Raw genomic sequence first — 24,235 nt, 5'->3', positions numbered from 1 at the left:
AATGGGGATATACAGACCTGACACAACAGCAATGTTCATGCCATGAAATAGCTAGGGTGTTTCTTGGAAAATCCTTTCTAGAAAAGCCTTCTAAACAATGTTTGAGCCATCAGAAAGGTACAGCTAATGCTAAGGATTATGATTTGTTCTCAAGTTCTTAGATATGCATGTTGCTGTAGCAAAGCCTAATATTTTGAATTCCTAAAAATGCAAAGCTTTTTCCAGCAGAAAATGCATAATGCACGAAGTCTAAGAATGATAATTAGTACTTCTCAGATTTGCACACCGTGCAAAGATCTTTCATTAGATCTATATGATATGTGTGATATAGGTGCTATATCATGAAGACAAGGCCAGGCATCACTGGTATCAATGGGACTACAAATCAAGAGTGTTTGTGTTTAGATCATCAAATAAGAGGTTAAAAGGTGGTCTGCAAAAATAAGAGAGAGGTAAATACATTTACCAGTATTAGAACAGGAAGTGCATAGAGCCAGAGAATACCTTTCTGACTTTGCAAAGCTGAATCTGAGTGAACTGCCACCTGACTGATCCACTTTTGATCAAATGCTTCATCCAAATGATATGATGATACTAAGGAATACATAGGAAATTATTTCCTATGTTCACTGGTATACCTCAGAACCAGCTCCAGTGATCCATCCCCTGTGAGACCAGTGTTAGCAGCGTGCTGCCATCAACACCCAGAGTAGGTGCAGAGCAGAAAGTGGTAGAATTCCCAGGAGAAGAACTGGCAGGGAAAGAAAATCTCATTTTCAGCTTTCCATTTACAGCCTAAAATAGCCAGTCTGCTGGGAGCAGTAGTTCTTAGCAAAAACAGTGATTATGAGGACTATGGTCTTATTTACTTTCTGCCAGTGTTGCAGCACGCACCGTATACTCACAGGATATTTTTAGTCACGGATTCTGCCAGGCAGAAACACAGAGGAGTTAATCATGTGTAACAAATTAAACAATAGCCAAAAAAGCTAGCAGGATTGGGGGGCTGCAGCAGCAGAACATCTTTCTTAACCTCTCTAGCCCAGCTTCCCAAATGCAAATGGTCTGGGGGGATTCTGGGCAGGATAAAGGCAAAGGTTAGTGGTAAGTTTTGACCTGGGTCAAGCATTCTACAGAGGCTGGCTGAGACCTGTCTGCATTCAGATTGTTGCCAGAGTTAAAGCTCTTGTAGAGATAAATTGTTGAAGCTGACATATTAGCAGTATTGAGCTGTAGGGCTGAAGTGGACTCCTTCCTATCTGCTATCCCTGTGAAAGACAGCATTGCCTGCTCAGGAATTAGGAATTAAATATGGAATCAGGAAGTTGAGGAGTTAAGGAGATCTAGTGTTGGCTGCACACCCATAGTGCCACTGGCATAAGCAGGACACTCAGAGCCACCTCTGTCTGGAGCAGGAAGTACCTGTGCCAGGTGAGTGGCTAGGCCTTGGAAGAGGGATACCCAAAGTGTGCTTTGTCTTCTTCCTAGGGGAAAGTAAATCACTGCTCTCTTAATTACTGTGAAGGAACAAAGATGGGCTGGAGAAGATGCAGTTTATTCAGGTCTCCCCAGCTCGCAGGCTGAAGGAAAGCACCAAGTTCATAACCAATTCTGAGTCTTTTCTGGAAGGGCAAATATTTTCCCCTCTAATGGGAAGATGCAAAGAGGATTATGACAGCAATATCCTTCCTCGGGCAGGTTTATTTTCGGGCAAGAGAAGCCTTTCATAATAAGTAACTGCTCTTTGTTATGAACCAGCCTTCGTCGGTGACCACAGGACTTCAGGGACACAAAATAGATGCTATCTGCCCCAAACTCACAGTCATTGACTATCATTTTGATTTCTTTACTGGGTAAGAGCAAGAAAATGGCTTTTAAATTAGATGTTGAACCCCTTCCAGAATTGCACTATAAGCCACTGAATCAATCATTCTTCTTACAGTTACCTCCTACTCCACAAGCTCCTACGACCATAAAAATTGGTCACTGTAAACTGAGCTGAGTGAATAATTTCCAGTTTCAGATTTGTTTGAGAACGTTTTCCTCTTCCTCTGTTCATTATTTGTCTGTTAGCAGATTGATTTTCCTGAATTTATGTTTTTGGAAAACATGTGCTGTAATCATTCTGCAAGTAATTCCCTCCATAAATCATGTGTGAGTGATTTGCTGAGGAGTGTTCAAACATTTGTCCTAATTCTGCTCACCCTCCATGAACTTGCATCTCACGGTATCCACTCCTCAGCTCCATGGCCACATCAAAGAGCCAGGTTTCCACGGAGTGTTCTCCTTGGGAAAATTCTCACTTTTGAAGCCCCTCCCTAGAAAACTTGCACAGAGAGCAGAAATTACAGAAAATCATTTCAGTCTTAGGCAGACGTGCTCACAGTTTATCAGCATCTGTAATTTTCACATCAGCTAGCAGATAGCTTTTCTAGCCCTGAAGAGAACATCATTTGCACACTTCACAACTGGGAGCTGCTCCTAGCCAGAGCTTTTGAAAAGCATCATTCCAATTTGTCTCACAAATTGTCTAATGCGAGGCAAAGCCTTCAATGGCATATAGAGTGGTTGGGCTCCAAATAATGACTGAAAGTATGCAACGTTTCACCACTGAAAAATGATTTATTAATTCTCCAGAAATAATTAGAGGATTCTTCTGGTTGTTGTTGCATCTTCATGAGAAATAACTCTATCAAAGCACTGGCAGAAGTGTCTGATCCAGACCCTACTGAAGCCAGTGGAAAGTCTTCATTTTGAAATTATCTGCCACTGAACAGATGAAGGAAACTGCCCTTCTCAGCTTGAAAAATAGCATCTTTTCAGATAAAAGTTTAAAAGAATTCACTGTTTGGAGGGATTTGAGTATTTACCATGTGTCCTCCTACAAAGAAAGTACTGGAATGCATATGCAATATTGAAAAGTAGGTAAAAGTCAACCCCAGCCCTGCATGCCACCATTAACCACAGTGAGAATTTCAAACCCAAGGCTGGCAGCTTGCCTCAAATATTTCCTTTGAAAACGTTTGTAGAATATGGACCTCAGCTCTTGTTGGTATGCAGCAAAAACACTGTGCTGGTATTTTAGATAATGTAAACAGTTGCTGCAACTGTCACCCAGGCACTTCATGATTTTTCATAGGAGAAGTGGAAATTAACAAGTCGTGAAATCTTGATGGTGTCTGCGTTTGTGCCTAGGACATGTGTGGGCATCTCTTCCCAGGTCCTTTGCAAAAGGTATGCTTTATGAAAATCTTGAAAAATAATTGTTAAAAAAACAATCTGTATGGAGTCACTGAGGAATGCAAGTCATAAAGCAATTAACATTTTTTCCAGATACGAATTTTCCAAAAGGAGATTATGTTTTCCTTCCAAATCAGCTTCTTCTAAAATTATCTTCAAATTCATCAGTATAGGAAGAACTTAGTGCACGCTATCGGTGTTCCTAAGCTGTATCTTCTGAGATGGACTGAAATGTTAATTCTTGGTGCTGATAAGCGACTTGGGATTCATTTATTCTGGACCATTTGGTCAGCTGCAGGAAGGAGCTTTTTGTTCCACACAGAGGAGACTAGGTCACTCTTAGGTTGCTTCCCTGTATGCTGAAGTTGAATTTTATTTCATAAGCATCAACAGGTACATCAGCATTTCTATCAGGTCAGTACTATACCCATACTATACTGCCCACCACGGTCTGTATTTTCTGCTCAGAATGGGTAATACTTTGTGTCTGTGTTCTGATGACACCATTTTAGAAACTGGGCACAGAAATTCTTGTGTCACTTTGACAAGCACAGTATTCCTTTTCCTGCCAAAAGTGAATCTCAAATACAGTATTTTGATTTATTTTTACATACAGTTTATGCTGAATCAAATAAAAGATGACTAGCTTGGAGTTGCATCAGATTTCTTTGCACTTTTCAACATTTGCTGTTTTATTTCACCCCTCCTCCCCCCCCACAGTGCCTACATTATGCAACTTCACATTTGGTAATCTGATCCTAATGAATTTTAGGGCAAAGAAGTTGTCACGTGCTGGCATGTGTTTTTAAAAAAACTTCATAGAAAATAGTTTCTTTTCATGCATTCTTTTACCTGTAATTATTATACAGATGCATCATATTATACGTGAGAGGAAAAAATTGCCCTACTGCATAGTCAACTCCATTTATATCACTGAAAGGGCAGCAATCCAAAGCATAAGTAACTTGAGCTCCATGTGCATTGCCACCCAAGCGAGCAGGACACACGGTGATGCCAAAATGCCAGTGCTGGGTGCAGGTCTGTGTAGCTCCGTCCTCAGGGATTGCCTCCACTGGAGCAAAGCGTGTTGCTAAACCCTGCAATGCTGTGCTCTGCTTCACTGGGCGGCTGTGGGAAATAATATAAAATAGAGCACACTGTGCACCATGCACCTCGTTCTACAGAGCAGGTATAGACTCTGTAATTACACCACAATGCCTGGCACATACCATGTAAATACATAGCAATTGCATGTTCCTACAGCTTACTTGTTAATTACGCATTGTTACCAAAAAGTTCAAAGATAAATTATCATAGCACATGCAGCACTTAGATGCTTGCAAACCTCCTAAGCTATGAATTTGTACTATTAATGGCCACTTTTGTTGCTTTTCCATTGGGAAGGGAAGCACGGTGCTCTCCCAGCTGAAGGCCAGCAGTTGGAGCACGCAGCTCTTACTGGTGCAGCAGAGGTATGCTGAAGCACTTCAACCAAGGAGGAAATCTGGATGAATTAACAAAATAACTTCCATTAACAAATCACTTTGCAAATTCCATTTAGTAATCCTCCTAAGCAAATGCTGTATTTAAAATCACTGGCACTTGCATGCAATAGAACTAACAGTTTTCCTGACCCAATATTTCATTTTGCACAAGCTAAAATTGAGAGGAAAACCTCATTCCACTGATGTCACTGGCAAAACTCCTATTGATTTCAGTGAGGCAGGGTTCTACCCAGGCAGCTTACTTGTAAATGGGTTCTTGAAATAGCTTATATTATATTCTGGCAGAAATAGATCACCATGTAAGGCCACTTCACAGTCTGTGCTGGCTCTTCTGTGAGCTGCACTGCAGTATTTTAGACTACAACATATAACTTTTAATAGCTACCTCAGTAGCATTGTACAAAACACAATAATTCTCTACAAACATTGCTTTTCTCCAAAGTGAAGCTTCCTTGTAAGATACAACTCTGTAATGGTTTGGGGTCAGCTGTATATAAGCACCCACACTGGATCAAAATTGGTTGTTTTTTTTTTTCCCTCGGTTTTTCCTATTTCCATATTGATTTTCAATCTGAACGGTGATGCTAATGTGTTTAAGGAAGGTCAGGAGGCAGCTTCATGACTGATGTGAGCTGTCAGGCTGGAGGTAGTGCCAGCGGCTATCAGGGAAAGAGGGAGCTGGAGGATGCTGGTCTTGCTGAAAAAGCAAAGAACTGGAATTTGTTCAGGTGACAGGGGAGCAGAAACCAAAAGAAGGTTGAAGAGAGTATCAAGAAGGTATACCAGGATATGAGTTGAGGTTTTAGTTGGAATGGAACACAAGTCTGTCTAGGAATGGCGAGTGAATTTACATTTGTGTTGGAGGCTCCTTAAAGATGAAGGGTCAAGGAAGCAAGGAGAGAGACCAGGAGGAGGCAGGGAGGCAGAGGAAGCAAAAGGGTGATGATGTTGAGTCTGTTTTGAAAGAGCAACTAGGCAAGAGAGAGCCTTGCATGCCAAAATGAGATTGCACTTCAGCAGAAAGAGAATAGCTAGCAATGTGCAAGGCAGATTTTGAGGTTAAAGACAAGAGCAAGGAAAGGGGCAAGAAGGTTTATAGAAGCCAAACAGGAACAGAGTGGGATTATATCACAACATATAACATGCCAGAAAGCTTTATTATCTGCTGTGCTCTTTATTTGCAAGTGCAAGATGGTCAATCGTTTCTAAAACGAAATATAGTCATATTGAAGTTCCTTAATTCTACAGTAGAAAGTAACTTCTTATGCAGAAAGACTGTTATTTTGAATGGATTCAATTTTATCTAACCTGTACTGACTTAAAATAAAAGAGAGGTACACATCTCCAGTGCTGGAGATCCAGCAGTGTAACGGAGACTTGCTGGCCCCGTGGCTGAAATCAACAGGTCCTTTGAGGACAGTGTCCTTGTTCTGATGGATTTACTTTGCTGTCCTTCCCCAACTTTCACTCCCTCCTCAACCCTACTCTGGAGCCTGAAGACATGTTTGCAGGTTTTCCTAGATAACAGGCATATTTCCAATACAAACTGAAGGCCAAGCTCTTTTTTAATTCCTAGGGGCTAATTTTGTTCCTCCTGAAATCTATAGCAAGGTTCCTGCTGCCTGCAGTGGTACCAGGTGTGGTTCGACCGGCCCAAAGGTGACCTTGGAATTCTAATGAAAAAAGCCCAAGTATACTGAGTGGGGAAAACACTCATTAATAAATATCTTAGGAGAACATAGTTACCTTGAAAAAGGCTAATTATTTTCATAGTTACTTGTTCAAAAAGAAAAAAAGTCTACTCAATGAGAGGAGAAATTAAAAATTAGGAATCTCACAAAAACAGACAGCAGAATATTGCATTCAAGAGGACAGCCACCAATTAATAGAAATGTCAACAATTCAAGTGGCAACAACTTCAAAAGGGAAATCTTTTCCTCATTTTCATATGCATTCTTCATAAACAACATCAAGAAGTGTAACATGCTAATAGCTAATAACACTCAGAATAAGATTCACTAATTTACTAACTGAATAATTTAATGCATATCAAAGGAATGATTTTCTCATTTCATTCTTTTTTTAGATCTAACGCTAAGCTGGGTATTATCAAGTAGATGAAACTGCACAGATTACAAGTCATCACTGAAATAGTCATTTTAGAATTGAGTTTGTTTTTTTCCATTGGATGTATCCTTTGAGTTTAAGGAATCATATTTCTTTTTTTCTAGTTCTTACAATGGATTGCAAAAAAATAAACAAATAAATAAAAGAACAGAAAAGAAAAATCAGCTGTGCTGAACTTAGGCAGGGAGATGGGATGTGGTGAGCAGTGTGCCCCTTCGCTGGGGGGCCCACGGTCCCGGCATGAGGGCTCACCCACCTGCTCGGCCCCAGGTGCACAGTGGATAGATTTGATTTGTGCTGGAATGGAAGGTGATCACCCCAGCTCCACACATCATGGAATGAGGGTGGGCAGGCTGGAACTATTGGCTTTGTGGCAGATGGAGCAACATTTGCAATTGGGAAAAAAAAACCACTCTCATGCCGCCAAAATATTAACAAGGGGCTTTCTCAGAAATATTCTACCATGGCCATTGGTAGGTATCAATTCCCCATGTACATAGGACTTCCTCCAAGGAAAATGGTATAATTTCAGCAGGCTTTCTGATGACAAGGACCTCTCTGCATTGTTTTTTTTTTTAACTCCTGCAAAGTCCACTTCGAGTCTTGAGCTTTCAGCACTGCAACATCTCATGGATGCGACCCGTGGTGACTGCAATCAGGCAGCAGCAAGCAGAGCTGATTTGGGGTCCCTGGTGTGGCTGTGCCCAGTCAGGTGGCTGGCTTGGCAGCAATGGCACAGTGTGAAATCAAACAGGGAATGGGTTCTTTTGTGTTTTGCTTTGTTTTTAGCATAATATACCTCCCTTTGTGAATGCCCGGGTTCCTTACCTTGGGAGAAAAACAAGAATTTCCCTATCTTCTTTTATACCACCCATTATTTTGCATATCTTTATGTCTTTCATTAATTTCCTTTTAAAAACAAACTCTCCTACTCCTTTCAGATTCATATGCAACATCAAAGCATTTCAGTGAATTTTTCATTCCATTTATATGCCAGTTCTCTGGTGATGGAGTCAGACGTGTTGTGGTAGTCCTGCAAGCAGCAAAGATGCCCAACTTCCCTACCACTGCTGCAATTCTCCTTGCTGTAGGTACTGATTAACTGGGAACTGCCCCTCAAACAGCAAAAAACCTCCCTGTGATAACCCTACTGCTTTGAAGAGGGCAATGGGACCAGCGTGCTTTATCCTTAAAGGTAAAAAGACAGCTGTGGTCTGTGTGCTAAAAGGAATTGAGATTTATTTTTAACTTCTTTTTTTTCCTGAGCATTGTGAAGAAGCTGAATCATTCTACTTTTATTTAGGAGGAGACTATAAGGGAGAGAAATAATCTGATATATTTTAGAGACACTTCCAAAGAACAGAGGCTGGCACAGTGCAGTGTCCCATGCCAAAGAAAACCTGATTTTCCCCAATGCTGTCAGTTGGGTTCAGTTCTCCACTAAATATATTTTCAAGAATTTTTGTACTAAACTGAGAGTTCAGTACAACGCTTCTGAGAATTCAGATTAGTCTCCCTTTGTCAGTACTGAGTTTAGGAAGTCGTGAAGGCAGTCTGCATCATAGTGGTACTATGATTGTTCTGAAATAGAACCGTATCATATATCTGTTTTCATTCTTCTGCTTGAGACATACCTTCAAAAAGGCAGTTTCTGATGACATGTTTGGGCAAATGATGCCTTATCTGCATGCTTTTTTAATGTATCATCCTGATCTGGTAACTTGAATGCCATAACAAGAAAGCTATGTTAATTGTACATGTTTGTAAGTTAGTGCAGTCCAAAACACATGCCTTAAACTATCTGCCTCTGAAAGTCTGCGGATTGCTTGAGAAGTCGGAGATGTTCCCTCTCTGTGAGAGGAATCACAGAACTTTTCAGACCAAAAATCTTCAAACACAATAATCTTAGCCTCACGGATATTTTATATTTCTCCTGCCTAAAAATAAAAACCACAAAGTATATGAACTGCTGTAAATAAAAGCATGAGTAACAGAGTTCTACTGTTGCCGGGCTCCTCCTCCCACTCGATCTCAGCAGTCAGCAAGAACACTTATTCAGTATTAAGTTACAGTAAAGAATTGTTGACTCTGGTATAATTGAGAGCAAAGATAAAGTCAAGTCAGTGAAATTTGCTTCAGCTTGCAACATTTCAAAGAAAGCCTCTAAATTTGTTTAGATCTTAAAAATGAAATCTTATAGAACACTGTATATATATAGAATACTGTTAACAGTAAAAACGCTTCTCCATTAAGTAATTCTTTTTGAAATGCACAAAGTTGAGCTAGTGTTATTTGCTTCTAAGTTAGATTTCAATCTAAATAGTGTACGTTAACAAACTTTGACCACTTCATGCCAAGTGCTTTACACATTTCTCTTTAATTAAATTTTGCCAGAGACCCATGTAACATAAGCGAATACAAAAAGCACTCTCTCAGAGAGCGTGGGTAGAGTCCAGGTGCCCCTGCACTAACTAGTGAAATTCCTACGGAACTCATTGGAGGCAGGATTTTACTCTTCAATCTGTACATTTTTTTACACACAGGTATTTAAAATCACTTTGTTATTTAGTACACAAGATCTTAAAAAAGATTTAAAAAACTTTTATTTGAATGGGCTGTCATTTCTCACTTTTGTTACTAGATAAGTCTTCCTTCAGATTTCAAACACATCTAGTTTCAAGTATGTTTGTAATTGCCAGAGTACACAACAGATGCCATTTTAGATAAGCTTCTAGTCTGTGGATGGAGGTAGGCATTTGCTCTCATAATCTGCAGCTTTACTGCAGAATTTGAGAATTGCCTGTAAAGAGTTCTGGGAGTGTTGCATGCCACTAGCACTTAGGGGTTCCTTAACTGCACAGTAATATGTTCAGCAGTAAGGCACAGGTGGTGAGGACAAAGAAGTGGCATAAAAACAAATAAATAAATTTTTAAAAAGGATAATCTTTAAGATTGCTTGTATAATACCTAAGCAAAACAATTAAACTGTGAAGTATTTTTCGGCTGTGTGAGTTGAAACAAATTGAAGTGAGCAGCACTTACACTAATGCCGTCATTCTTAGGCACACCCAGCTCTGTGCAGCAGTTCCCTTCCTGCAGGCAGCGCAGCCCTCAGGGAAGCTTGCTGCCTGGTGCTGGACACTCACTGTGGTGGACATGTCACATCACACTGGTGCCAGGTTTCAGCTACACATGCAGCTCTGATGCTTGTTCACAACAGTGTAAGAACAATCAGCTTGTGGGGAGGATGCTCTGTGAGGTTTGGTGTTTTGGTACAAAGGGAACAGGAGAAGGATGGCTGCCCTGGGACAGCCCTGCTTGGACACACGGCTGCGGTGAGTGAGCTGCATCCCTGCAGCTCCCCAAGATGCTGTTGTTGTATGGCTGGGTAATGGGGGAGGCTGTCTGAGCATTGCTCATCTACCTCCATTCAAAGTTATTCTGCTGATAATTTTTTCAAAGTTGCTAAGCTGTTACCTGGTTACCATAGCCTGGTAACCACTCAGGCAGATATGGGCTTTTTCTTCCCAGCAGGTAAGCAGGTGACCCTGACTGAGTCAGTCAACCCAATGGCACCAAAACCACTCAGCTGCAGGCTGGAATGAAGCTCTGTAAGAAATGTATTTGAAGTGTTCAGAGGAACGCTGGGTATGAGATATGATTAGTTCTGACAATGCTTATTCAATTTAAAATATGCTTAACCAGTTTAAAAATAAAACCACAGACTCACTTTGACTGCAGCCCAGTCCCGAAGCTATTTCAGCATGCGCTGCCCATCCCAGACCTTATATTCTGATTTGGCTGTAACACGGCTATTAATAGAGCAGAAGTTGGGGGTGCAATTGGCGAGGTGGGCAAGCAGCTCAGCAGCCACATGCTGGTGGGTCGGCCTGGCCTGGACCACCATCCTGTCTGCATTGCTACCAGACCCACTTGCCTCTGTGCTGGGAAAGGAGCACATCAAAGGTACCCACAGCCATGAACTGCTGGAGGACTTACAGTGCCACGCTTCCGTGCTGTATTATGCAGGAGGGGATCAAAAGTCAGTCTATATGCAGAGAGTATCTGGAGAACTAAGCTGGATTATTCTGGAAACCACAAATGCTCTCATTACTGAGAACCATGTAATATTTACTTTTTTTTTCCCCCCCATAACAAAGATAGAAATTTGTACAAGTTTCGTAAGTGGGGTTTTCTGTAATCCAGGGACAAACTTTAATGGTTAACTCTTCATTTCTTGCATTCTTCATAAACACTCAATTCAATACATTTCAATTGTTTTTCTGACTTAAACAATTGGAGATCGCAGGTTAAACATTGTGATACAGCATTAAAGGGATAAATGAAGAGAAAATAATCTGTGTAAATCAATATTCCTTCTATCAGGCAGAATATTCCTTCTATCTACAGCACAAATATCACAGACCCTTCAAAAAAAAATTAAATCATGAATTAAAAAATGTGGGTGTACATGTAAGTTTAAATGTTACCTCCTGCCAGACCAGCACTACCTGGCACCTGCTCTGCTCTGCTGTATAGGCTGTGGGGTCTGTAGGAGCACACTGGCGGGTCTGTGAGCACTTCCTGAAACAGAAAAGGCAGGAATGGTTTTGTCTTGTATCTATTTGGGTTCAAACATCATCGATGTAGTAAAAAGGGAAAACAAACAAACAAACAATAAAACCAACACCCAAGAAAAAGCCAACAATCACTGAGTACCAATGTGCAAGGCTCTCATTTCCAAAGACACCATGGTTGCACAGCCTTACAGAGAAAGGAGAGAAACCCAAATAACCTGCCAACAGCACTACCTGAGCAGGCCAGACAGATCATTTGCATGGCAAGCAAAACTCCCAGGTCAAAGGACTGAAAAATAGGTACCTTAAAAATCACATACAAAATTCATTCCCAGTGCCAATCTTGTTCTGTGACCAGACACCTTATCCACACAACCGTGTGTCTCTTTTAAAGCAGTTTCAGGGCTCATTCACACAAACAGGTGCTCATGCAACTGCAGGTATAAATTCCCTGGCTCCGGGTGCAGCGTGTACCCAAGCAGTGCGCCTGGTCACTGAGCAGAGCCTGCGCCTCGCTCCCTGCTGTGCCTGCAATCTCACATAAACTGAGGGTAGATTAGAGAAACCTAATACGCTCTAGGACTGTAAAGGGATTAATCTCACATAAATCTTCACCAAAAACAAAACAAAACAAAAAAACATTAGTATTTATTTACATGCATTTTATTTTCCAATGAGAAAACAAACCTCCTTTTCTCTTGGAACAGTAAAAGTCTTTTCAAATTTTAATGGCTTTGGTTTTGCATTTAAAATCCCTTGCAATACAGTTAACCTATATTCTTCAGCTCAAATAAAAAGCTAAAAGCACGTATTTTAGAGGAGGGCTTAGCCAGCTTTTCCATTTCATTACTAGATATCTATTACAGGGGCAAAATGCGTACTTTCGTCTCACTGATACACTGTTTTACGTACAAACATCTTGACCAGCACCGTGTTGTCAGCGGTTAGCAGATTCAGTGTGTCTTGGCTGAATTTCTGAAGGGGAAAACGGCGACTTGCACTCTAAATATTTTTTCTGGAAAATGGCTTCCTCCACAGACTGTGGGCATCTTGTAGGGAATTCCAGCAAACATTCCATCAGGAGCAGCGTGCTGCTGGCGGGTGCCGACATGCCAGCCTTGGGAACTGAAATTGGGCACCTGCGGGTCCCACAGAGCTGGGGCTGAAATTATGCCCACAGCAATAGGCACACACTTGGCTGCTGTTGGCGTTGCTGACTGAGGCTCGTTTGAGATCCAATCTGATTTACGGTAAGACATTCTACATTGGGGATGTCTTGAAGATTTTAGTTAATATTTGTTACTAGCAGATTTTATTAATATTTGTAGAGTTTTGGTTAACAAATGTCAGCAATCGTTAATCGCTCTTCTTTCCTGTCTTTCTGGGGTTCTGCAGAACACCTGTGGCAGCACAATGCAGACAGGGAAAAGGCTGGGCGAGGAGCATGAGGCCACAGGTTTGGAACCTGGAAGGTGCTGAAGGCCACCATGAATGTTAATTATGTCACTTCATGCTTTTACGGTGCTCCTTGTGCTTAAAGCACCACACAGACTGCTAGTGATTAGTGATCTGATGGTTCTGAAATGAATGATGGTTCAGCAGTGTCATTTAGACTATCATTAGGACACAATTGGCAGCCCTCTGATCAGTGACCTGCAGCCCAGAGCAGGCTAATGGGGCTGCAGGGCAGCAGGGGGACACGGCTGCCTCTCCTCACCCTGTGCCCGCTGCAGCCCTGCATGGAGCTGGGCCGAGGGCAGGGCACAAAGCACCCCTTGTGTCCTGCCCATCATGCCAGAACGTGGAGATTTCTGAGAGCTATACAGAGTGTGCATGCAGATCTGACCATCCACTGCTCCACCACTCTGTGTTTCAAAACAGGGTTTTTTTTGGATTTTTTTTTTTTTTTTTTTTGCTTGATTTATAGAATACTTGGCTTTTTGCAGCAGCAGAAGCTACTGTGGCAAGGGTCTCAGGGGTGACATTCTGGAATCTAAGGGCACTACGTGGTGAGACCAACTGCTAAGCCGTCTGCATCCCTTGGTGGAATGGATGGCACTCTGGCAGGCTGCACTGACACATTTGGGTAAGATGAAGAATTGAGTTACTGTAGCAGACTGAAAGCCAAGGTCTGGCTTGGATGGTGTTCCTGAACCTAGCATCCTTACTCGATGCTTAGGTAGTGAAATCTTTCACTCACATGCTTTAGATACTTGTGTTAACTGTATAAATGTCAACAGAAATGACATGTTTTTAAAATGTTAGAGTTGCTCTTCTGAAATGGTCCAAGCATATATTTTTAGCTTCTACAATCTCTTCTGATTACACCACTTGCAAAGGTATCATATTTCTTGTCGTATCTAGCTATAGTAACGTGTCAGTAGCTGTACTACCGCTGATTCCTCTGCATAAAGCACTGCAGAATATACTTCAAATACTGGCTTTTTGTGTGTCTCACACAAGTAGTCATTAATACCAAGGGAACAGCATGCTACTGTTCCAGGTTTTCTAAGAACTAATCCTATCGCACTCCACCAGCTCCTGTTGCTGGCTCCACAATGCCTTTATTATTTATGTTTTTACTCTTGAAAATTCAAATTTAGATCTGAAAATTTTCATGCTTTTGTTTTTTCAAAATAATTAAAGCAGGCAAATGGACCTGATGTAATCTGCATAGTGTGCACCATGGCAGTGAAAGCACTGCTTGTTCTCTGAAAGGAGTAATTCTTCCAGCCAGCGTCCCATGCCCCCTCCCTGTGCGGCCGCCTTTCCCATACACTCAAGGGACTTGCTGCCAGTCATTGGCTTGCTCCAGAGGTTTGCTACAGTGATATTATGGTTTGCTGGATGTCTGTGCCCGACAGGTTTGTCTCCAAGCAAACCTCAAATTTAGTGTTTTGCTGTTCTGCTGGTGTAGCGATTGCTTTGCCGAAACACCATTCTCTCCCTGGGTGCTCAGGGTACACATTGCTCCATCTTCACACAGCCTTCACAGCAGGCTTACAGGGATCTTTTCTCTTCCTCTGCCATCCCCATAGTAAGTGGCATGTTTTCAGATATGTTCCATCCACAAAGGATTTGAATGTTGGCCTAGCATATTTTACTGGTACTTGAATGGCCTAAAGAAAGTATTTGGAAAGCGGCAGATGCCTTTGGAAAAGACTGAAAGAGAAAAAAATAGACTAGATGGGGATGTTAGCAGGTCAGCTGGCCCAGGAAAACAGAAAAAAAAGTGCAGTGCAGAAGTGGTTGCCAGCAAGCAGCCGTGTAATCCTCACCTCGGCAGCCACCAAGCTCCTCCTGGCCCCTCTGCTGTGACACACTCAGCCTCTCTGCCTCAGTCATTCTGTACAAGAACTGTGAACTGTTGTACAGATCATTCAGGCAAAACAGACTTCCTAAACCTGCTTTTTTTCAAACACATAAAATAGGTACTGTCTGAGGAGGAACAAGGACCAGGTACAACACGTGACGTGGGGTTTTTTCATCACCACAGCAGCGCTCAAGGTGCATGGGCAGCAGCTGGCACCAAACTGCTAGCATGGCTGCTGGGCACCACCACAACACAGGGAAACCATCATGCTGCTCCTGTCACAGGAGCAACAGAGCTGCAAAATGAAGATGCCAAGTGGAATTCCCAAGTAATAAGGAATCATTCTACCACAGGTGCCTTTGGTGGGCCACTGCACAGTGTAGGCCATTGGAATGCACTTCTTCATAGACACAAGTGGAAAACACACTGAGTGCACAACAGCTTGGGAAGACTTAGCAGTTTGGGAAGAATTAACAAGGAGACAACAGTGTTTGTCTTGACAGTAAAGGAAGAGGTATGAAATAAAACAGCTTACCACAACATGGCTTCTGACTAAGAGTGAAAAATGTAATGAGGAAGAATGTACTTCGGATGAACATACATTCTGTTAAGGTAAGTGAAAAAGCATGTGCCAGTGAGAAGGAAAAAAACACAACTTCTTCCTGTACAGTCACCACCAGTGCCCATTTGCATGAAGCAAGCGAGGAGAGCAGACTTCCTGAGCACCAGAACAGAACAGTGTTTCGGATAGGCAGAGAGGACATACAATTGACGGACAGCTTTCACAGAACACTAAGGGTCTATTTGGCCAGCTGGGAGGGAAGAAAGAAAAACAGAAAGTCAGTAAATGGTCATTTACTGTGCATCTCTTGAAGTCCCTGCCAGCAGTTCTCAGTCTTACAATAAGAGACAGAGAACTTGAGAAAGGCAGAAAGTCAACGTGGTTACTGAAAAGCAAGTAATGATGATGCAAAATTAGTTGATGCAGTTCATAGCTGTCAGTAAGAATGTGCAGAAGAATATTCTCCTCCTGAGCACCAGTCCTCCTGCACAAATTCAATGCTGTACCAAATTAGACAGGATATGAACACAGCCACCAGAAAAAGCTGATACCAGTGAAAAGATGCAAGGCACAGGTGGCCACTATGTCACCAGTTCCTCACCATTTAAAATTCCCTTGGAAGCTGAATTTCAAATTAAGTTGAAATGTTAGAATTTGATCACGGTCAGTAGAAACTAAAAATTTTGGGAAAGTGCTTTGCAAACATAAAGTTTTATAAATGAAACTATGAGAACTGGTATTACCCAACTGTTGCTGGAAGCATAACATTCCTTCCTGTAGACTAAGGAAATATTTAACTGTTTTAGCATTAAATGTGTTTAAGCTGAACAATCACTTATACATTTCTCAAATCACATCTTGCAGAAAGCTGAAGAGGGAAGAAGTTCCAGAAATAGGCTGAAAATCATCTAAGAGCTGATCCTGATGGAGAGACTGATGAGCATTTCAATGACTCAGGTGCCTCCCATATGCACATCTTTTTGTCCTAAGAGGAAAATGTTTCACCGTTAGCTATCTTAGACATTTGAAAAAAGTCACTGTTTGCTAAAGCAAGATGGTCTTTGTAGATATTGTGAAAGCTTAGAGGAGTACCTGAAAACAGGAATTCTTTAGTTGTATAAATTGTATGATTTTATATAGTTTAATTGCACCGAGCTAAGAGACATGAAAGGGACCTCACCTGGCAGAAACTGCTGTGGTACAAAGCTAGAGCCAGACTCCAGTGACTGACAATTTTTTAACCAAAGTAATTTTTTACCTCAATTTTTCTTATTTTGGAAGTATTTGGGAGTAAGTAGTAGGCATGCCCATAACTTAGAAAAAAAAAAGGAAAAAAAGGAAATAACTTACTAAACTCATACTAAGGATGGAGGTGAGTCAACCTGGAGAAGTGTCCCAGCAGAAGTGTTGTTGTTTTTACATAAGCCACATGAAGATTCTGCAAGCTTCTGTAAACAAAAATTTGAAAAAGTACATATGCAAAAAATTTACCGCGAGAGAAGATAGGGCCCTTTTTATCACTGCATACAATCTACCCTTACTACAGTCAGATTACAGGAAAGGGAAATAGGGCAGCTAACATCTCAACCAGCACAGGAATCTCGGCACTTCCTGGATGCTTACTTCCAAATGTCTGTATTTGTATACAGAGATACTAATAGAAAAGACACATGTCCCCTGGTGCACTGAAGTGACAACGCGTGCGGGTGCCCTGCAGCAGGACAAGCTGTGGCCCACTCCCAGTCCCAGCAGCAAGCAGACAGAACAGGAGCTTTGCTCCTGCAGGAGCAGCGAGGACTGTGAAGTTCTGTGGCAGCAGCAACTTGGTGATGTGCAGCCGGGTGAGAGAGGATAAATAATAAGGGAAATCAGATAAAACCAGTATTTCTCGCTGTATACATGTATCAATTAGCTCCAGGCACACGTACCCACCAAGGTTGCCCTGGATAGCCCATTCCACTGCCTACATCCACATTCATCTCATGGTGGGACCCGAGTTCGTTAGCAGACGAACAAAGACTGAAATGATAACATTCATCTCTATGTTCTTGCCCTGACATGGTTATTCATTAGTTCTTCCTAATGATTGTTCAGTTCCTTCCTTCTAGAGAGCCACTCCTAATTCTCTTCTATTCAGGTTGTTTAATGAGTCACTGACTTTAATAATAATTTTTAACCCTTCCCTTACACCGCTAGCAGACCGCAATGTGTTGTGCTGAGAAACAAGCTCCTCGGTGCCTTTCCTCCGTTACGCCATTTTCTTACATGCCGACTGATTCCTGCGGGCTCTCTGCTGCTGGTTGTTGAAAAAAATGCCTTGTTTGTCTTCATGCTTTCAGTTAATTGCTTTTTAAATCTTATTCTACCTGCTTTCCTACGTAATTTTGCTCTCCATAAATTATACTGCTTTTTCATTGCCTTCTTGTCCAGCCAAATATTTACTTAACAAAAAAATACCTATTTGTGTCAAACGACTTCTTCAAGCACTGTGTTCCCATCCTGCTTTACCTGTCTCTTCTCTTTTCTCCCAAGGAGGGAGGGTTGTATCCAGTTTCACACAGTGAGCCTGCAGCGCTCAGTAACGCTGTGCCCACCTAACTCCATGGGAAGCATCACAAAGTTACCAGTTCAGTGCCTGGGACTAGTTTTCCTTTTTACAAAACAAAAGCAACAGAATGAACAAACAAAAAATGAACACCAAAGTAAACTTAAGAAATGTTTTATTTCTATGTGACTTTTCTAACAGTACCGAACATAAATATCCTGTGAAATAAGTGCTCAGATGCTGATTTGTCCTTCAATCAGCGACCGCTTGTTCCTTAAGAATAATTTGAGCACGGGCTACACTCTGTATGGCCAAGAAAAGATGAAAAAAGCGTCTCTTAAATGTCTATTTTAAAGAGTGGAATATGGTTAAAGACTGGATTCTGAAGAGTGTATTGAAGGAGTACATAACTGTCCTTTGGCTGTTTGTGATCAAACCTCGCACTTCACACAGCCGCAGTGTCGATTATGCAAGGCATGTCTGAGCAGCTGCTTTCTGTGCACCCCACGCATGGCAGCACTTGCTCTTTTGACCAAGTTCTGGGCAATTTTGGGGCAGTTAGAATTGTTCTTTCTCCTATATCTTCTGTCCTCACATTAGCAGTGCTGCTATGTTTTGTATGCTTTTTAGAACATTCTGTGCTTTGTTACTTAGATGTTATCGTAACATGCGATGACTGCTATAGAAAACGAGTCCATGTGATTATTTATTTAGGGAACCAACTCAAACCATTACAAAAACGGATTTCTAGGAAGAAAAATGTATTTCCCATTGACTACTTCCACAGCCCTGTCAGTATTGCTGTTCTCAGGTGGGGGCATTCACTTTAGGTGCCCATCCAGCCTGCACAAAGTCTCGTAACATTTTTTTTTTGACTGATAAAACATCGGTGTGAACGGACAGCACACACAGCTCCACGCGTTCTGACGCCCAGCGCTATTCCTTCAAGCACAGCTCCGGGCCTTCTTCAAACGGCCGTTTTTCAAACAGGTTACCGGCCGGGCTCTCCCTGGCAGTTTGCGCGTACGTTTATCTGCCGTCACGGCGAGGGGCCGGGCCCAAACCCAAGCGCTCTGCCCAGGCAGCCTCAGGCCGGGCGGGCGGCGGTAACTGCCGGGCTGCGCGTGAGGCGAGGGCGGGCCGCGAGGACCCGCGCGGCTCCGCCAGAGGGAGCGGCGGGGCCGGCAGAGAGCGCGGCGGTTGCCCGGCCCCGCGAGGGCGGGGAGCCCGAGCCGCGGGCAACAGGTGCCGGCAGCCCCCGGCCCTGCGTGGCGGCGGCGGCAGCGCTGCCCCGCCCGGCCCGAGGGAGGATGCAGCCCGGATCTGCGCCCGCCCCGCCCCGAGGCGCGGAGCCCGCCGGCCGCGATGGCGCCGCCCGGAGCGGGGCGCGGGGAGCCGGGCCGCGCCGTACCGCACCGCACGCACACGCGCCGCACCGCGCGGGCTCCCGCCGCCCGCCCCGATCCTCCGCCCCCGCGCAGCCCCCTCCCCTTCCCCGCCACCCGCTTCCGCCCGCGGCCCCGCGCTCCCGCGCATGCTTGGGTTATGCAACAGCCGCGGCGGGCGGGCTGCGCGGGCCGCGCCGCGCCGGGGCCGCAGGGCAGGGCAGGGCAGCGCGCGGGGCCGTGAGGGCGGCGGCGGGTTGCGGGCACCGGGCGGGCACCGGCGTCGGAGGCGCGCTCCCCCCCCTTCCCGCCCGGCTCCGGAGCGCGCGCCCCGCGCGGTGAGTGGCAGCGGCGGCCGCCGCCAAGTCCCGCCCGTTCCGCTCTCCCTGCTGCAGGCGGCGGCGGCGGCGGGTTGGCTTCCTGCGCTGTGCCGCTCCCCCTCCCCCCGGCAGTCGGAGCCGCAGCGGCAGCAGCCCGGATCCCCGAGCCATGGCTCTGTGAGAGCAGCACATGGCGGCCGCGGCAGCCATGAGCCCCCCCCTGATCCATACGACCCCCCGCTGAACGGCCGCCCGCAGCCTCCAGCGCGCCCGCCCGGCCCCGCCGCTCCCACCGCCCGCCCGCAACTCCCGGCCCGAGCCCGGACCGCGCCGCCGCCGCCGCCACAGCCGCCTCCGCCGCCACAGCCGCCGCCGCCGCGGGGCCTCCGCTCGCCCGCCCGCCGCCGCCGCCGCCGCCGCCGCCCGGTGCTCACCATGGGAGTGCAGGGCTTCCAGGACTACATCGAGAAGCACTGCCCCAGCGCCGTGGTGCCCGTCGAGCTGCAGAAGCTGGCGCGGGGCAGCCTGGTGGGGGGGGGGCGGCAGCGGCCCCCGCAGACCCCGCTGCGCCTCCTCATCGACGCCGACAACTGCCTGCACCGGCTGTACGGCGGCTTCTACACGGACTGGGTGAGCGGCGGGCAGTGGAACCACATGCTGGGCTACCTGGCGGCCCTGGCCAAGGCCTGCTTCAACGGCAACATCGAGCTCTTCGTCTTTTTCAACGGCGCCCTGGAGAAGGCCCGGCTGCACGAGTGGGTGAAGCGCCAGGGCAACGAGCGCCAGACGGCGCAGCAGATCGTCAGCCACGTCCAGAACAAGGGCACCCCGCCGCCCAAGGTCTGGTTCCTGCCGCCCGTCTGCATGGCGCACTGCATCCGCCTGGCCCTCATCCGCTTCCACATCAAGGTGAGCCCCGGGCCCGCTCCCACCCCCCCTCCCCGGCCGGCCGGCCGGCCGCTCGCGGGCGCGCCCCCCCCCCCAGCCGCCGAGCGGGGCCGAGCCGGGCGGGGCGGGCTGCGCCGCGCTGCGGGGCCGCGCTAAGATGGCAGCGGCGGGGCCTGCCCTGCCCCTGCCCGGCGCCGGGCACCGCGCGGCCCCCGCCGCAAGATGTCGGCCCGCGGGGGCGGCCTCGATCCGCGGGGATCCGCCGCTCGTAGCGCCGAGCGAGCGCCGCGGGGCCTCTCTCCCGGCCGGGCCCCGAGCGGAGCCGCGAGGCCCCGGGCCACCATGTTCTTTGGGGCCGGACTCCGCGCGCTCAAAATGTCCCTCCTCGGCCCGGCGCCGCTGCCCGCCGGCGGTTGGGAGGAAAAGAAGTCGGCCGCGCGGCTCTGCAACAAGTCCCGGCCGGGCCGGCGCGCTCCAACTTGCGGCGGGCGGTGCCGCGGCGCTCCTCCGGGCCCGGAGCGGAGCGCTGAGCGCTGAGCGCCTCGGGTTGGCGCGGGCGGAAGGGCGGCCCGGCGGCGGGGTGCGGCCGTGCCCGGGGAAGCCGCGCTCGGCCCGGAGGCCGCGGCCGTCGCGATGTCCGTGGCAGTAGGAGCGCTGCCGGCAACTTGAGGCGCGGTGGAAGCGGCCCCCGGCCCGCGCGCTTTCTTGCAGCGGGGAAGTAGTCGCGTTCACCGAGCGCAAAGTTACGGACTCCGTGCAGCGAGGGCGGTAGCCTCGCGCTGGTTGTGGATGCGGCATCAATCTCAGCTTGTTGCGGAGATGTAGAGATCCTTGCTGAAAGTGGCGTATGTAACGTAAAATCCACGCTGAAATATAAATGTTACTGCAGTATTACAATAAATGGCATGCGGTACGAAACCGCTGTTCTAACGGTGATAGGAATCGGATGTTTGGGTACGTCGGGCTCTGACACAGGCGGTGCTACACACCGGTTCCTTAATGCTGAAGTGCCGCTCTTGGCAGCGGTGTCACCTGTAGCACCGTGTTTGCTCTCAGGCTTAGCGGCAGCATTAGCTGCTTTGCCGTTTTGCGGTAATAGGCCTTGTTCCTAATCTCCACAAACAGTTTTAGGATGTGTCGTGCTGGGCCCCTTGTATAATCCTCGTATAAAAATGGAAGGGAGTTCAGTTCTGCTGGGTGGAGGGTGATGTTTGTGTGAGGTGAGCACTTAGCAGGCGGCGCAGCCAGCCGCGTGGGGCCATTCCCTGCTGCTGGCTGTGAGGCAGGACCGAGGGCTGTGCTGTGCTGGCAGTGCACAGGGGGTGGTTTGCTCTGTTTGATGCCTCTGTGCAGCTGTTGGGGAGCTGCTTGGGTTGGTTCACATCCAGGGGAGGTGATGTATTTCATGGTTATGGTGGCAGCATACATAATACTGTCTGTTCAGTACTGTTGCGCTTGAGTCATATTCTTGTTCTGTTTTTCTTCTTCTTTTAATCTCTTTATAAGTCGGCTTTATCGCTTGGATCTTTCCCATTCTCCCCCCACTCTTTTCCCAGCAGCCCCCCTGGTGGGCACGCAGCGGAAGGAGCTCACACGTGTGATTGTTGTTTGCACGTATGGATGACTTTATTTACACGTGCACGAGGCAGATACCAATTCTATTGCCAATTCCAGTGTTTTCTCACTCTTTACTTTGAGCAGTTGAATTGAGAGTACTGATTCACTTTAAATACAAAACTCATTTTCATACTTGCAGGAAACATTTGAGCCTTGAGTCGAAGGCATCTGTGCAGACCAAGGGACTGGCTGTGGGCTTAATCTAATTTGGTAATTAGAGAGGAGCGAGAAAGGAGCGTATTCCATCCAGAACAATTACAAATCGCTCACAGATGGTTTCAGCAGGATGCAAAAATAACAGGTTCCTCCCAGCTACAACACGTATCCTACGGGCTCCTGGCTGTGCTGTGACCTGGTGTTTGTCTGTTTGAGGGAGGGGCAGTAATTCCTAAAAGGAGCTTTTTAACACAAAGTACGTTTGCGAAGACTTAAATATTTCATCACCACAGATCTTAACACCTTCCCTACTTTGGTGAGACTTTGTTGTTGTTGTCAGAACACACACGTGCCTGCTACTCACAGAGATCTCCCTCTGGCATGAGATTTGATTTCCAAACCCACTCTGATTCCCACCCTATTCCATCTCAGACATGTGGCTGCCTGGCTGCAGCTGCACACTCTGGTCCCCTGCTCTGGGAGCTGCTGGCCCTGCCTCGTGCCCTGCACAAGCTGTGTGCAGCAGCCTGTCTGTTCTGGGACACACAGCTCTCCTCCTTGCAGCTGTCCAGTGACTGGAGCATGAGTTGTGGTGTTACATAAAGGGCTCTGGGCTGGGAGCGCTGTGTCAGAGCGCGGGAGGGGGTGGGGGAGCATGGAAGGAGGAAGCAGGAGCAGGCTTCCTCTATGTGTGCTGCGCACAGCCCGCCTCACAGCGCTGCCAGAGATCATAGCAGAAACTTGCTTGGTGTGCATTCAGAGATGGTTGGTTTAAATATTCATACATAATTTAAACTGATATACCCTTAAAATAAAATAAACACCGGGGAATGCCCTAATTTAAAACATACTGAGACCCTCATTTTTGGTGAGAAGCCTTCCCTGAGTTGGTTGCAGTATGTACCTGACTGTAACCTTCTGGTTATTGCTGTGGTGCTTACATCTGTTCCTGCTGTGTGTGCAGTGCCATGTGTGGTGTGCAGGGGACAGAGACAGGGACTACTCTTCCTCACAAGTACAGTTAACTTCGAGAGCCACTGTGACGAAAGCATGTTTCCAAAGAAGTCATATTTTATTAGCACTTCAGGAAGGAAAGTAGCACTGGGAGCAGAGCTCTGTGAGCTTCTCCTGGCAATGGGTGCAGCTCTGTGCAGGGCGCTGCCTTTGGGTGCTGGGGACTTTGCTGTAAAGGAGAGGCTGCACTGGAGAAGCACAGTGTGAACAGCTTGTGTGCAAGGCTGTGGTCAGTGCTGGATTAGGAAGTGCCTTCAAGGCAGCAGCAGGCAAAGGATGGTCACATGGGGCTTACTCTTGGGGTGAGCTGCTGGCTGGGGTTAGGCCGTGACTGCAAGCAAGCAGCAGCTCTGGCACTGGCACCACCGTTATAGTGCATGCAGTGTCTTTAGCTCACAGTTTGTGCTTTGCTGTTCTGGTACAGCTTGCTGTGTACCTTGTTACAGAGAAGTGCCTGGTGAGGCTGGGTTGGGCCAGCACACAGCTCATGCAAGATTTCTGAACTGCTGGATGCTGTTGGTGTAGATGGGGAAGGCATTGATTGGTCTTTGGGGGATTTGAACGTGGAAAGAGGAAGCAGTTGGGCTTCCCAGGGCACGTGGACATTTGGAAGTTTAAGAAAATTACCCCTACTGCTTTGGGGTGGTTTGTTAATGTTAGAACAGGGCCATAAAGCTTGATAAGTGAACTCGTGGTAGGGGTGCTGTTGTGGGGCACTTTGGCTTGGAACTGCTGAGTAGCTGCAGCCAGAGGGCAGTTTTCCCGGAGCTAACACAGGCTTTGCTGCAGTAATGTGTTTAGAGCTTGAGTGTTCCTGTTAATAAACAGTTACTTCAGATGGGCTGAGCAATGCATAACGCACTCCAGTGTGTAGGCCCACAGCACTTGGCGCTGTGCTCCCGAGCACTGCTTGCAGCCTGTCCGTCTGTGCCGTGTCATCGGATTTTCTAATTACTGTAAATATTCTGCAGGTGTTTCAAATACAC

General features: G+C 46.4%; 1 protein-coding gene and 1 long non-coding RNA gene across 7 annotated transcripts in view; one reads left to right on the top strand and one right to left on the bottom strand.

Moving 5' to 3' along the window:
- Nucleotides 1-17: 17 nt before the first annotated feature.
- Nucleotides 18-20,097, bottom strand: LOC149916420 (uncharacterized). 5 transcript variants are annotated; one of them, XR_016470097.1, is made up of 4 exons: nucleotides 20,009-20,089; nucleotides 16,675-16,772; nucleotides 11,363-11,456; nucleotides 18-4,744 (listed from the first exon to the last, which is right to left on the bottom strand). It is a non-coding gene; the product is annotated as an uncharacterized LOC149916420 (long non-coding RNA). The 5 variants fall into 5 exon arrangements; XR_016470095.1 differs by having other exon boundaries at nucleotides 18-4,368; XR_016470094.1 differs by having other exon boundaries at nucleotides 18-11,299; nucleotides 11,384-11,456.
- Nucleotides 19,943-24,235, top strand: part of FAM120A (family with sequence similarity 120 member A) — a 49,878-nt gene continuing 45,585 nt past the window's right edge. The window contains exon 1 of one of the 2 annotated variants that reach the window (XM_090148135.1): nucleotides 19,943-20,483. In XM_090148135.1, the coding sequence (XP_090004261.1) occupies nucleotides 20,010-20,483 (474 nt within the window). In that variant the 5' untranslated portion in view covers nucleotides 19,943-20,009. The remainder of the gene's footprint in view (nucleotides 20,484-24,235) is intronic. The other variant, XM_090148134.1, reaches the window with a different exon arrangement.

Source organism: Phasianus colchicus, chromosome 11 (genome assembly GCF_987193195.1).
Source record: "Phasianus colchicus chromosome 11, bPhaCol1.hap1.1, whole genome shotgun sequence".
NCBI lineage: Eukaryota > Metazoa > Chordata > Aves > Galliformes > Phasianidae > Phasianus > Phasianus colchicus.
The sequence above is the reverse complement of the archived record's forward strand: the minus strand, read 5'-3'. Positions and strand labels throughout refer to the sequence as shown.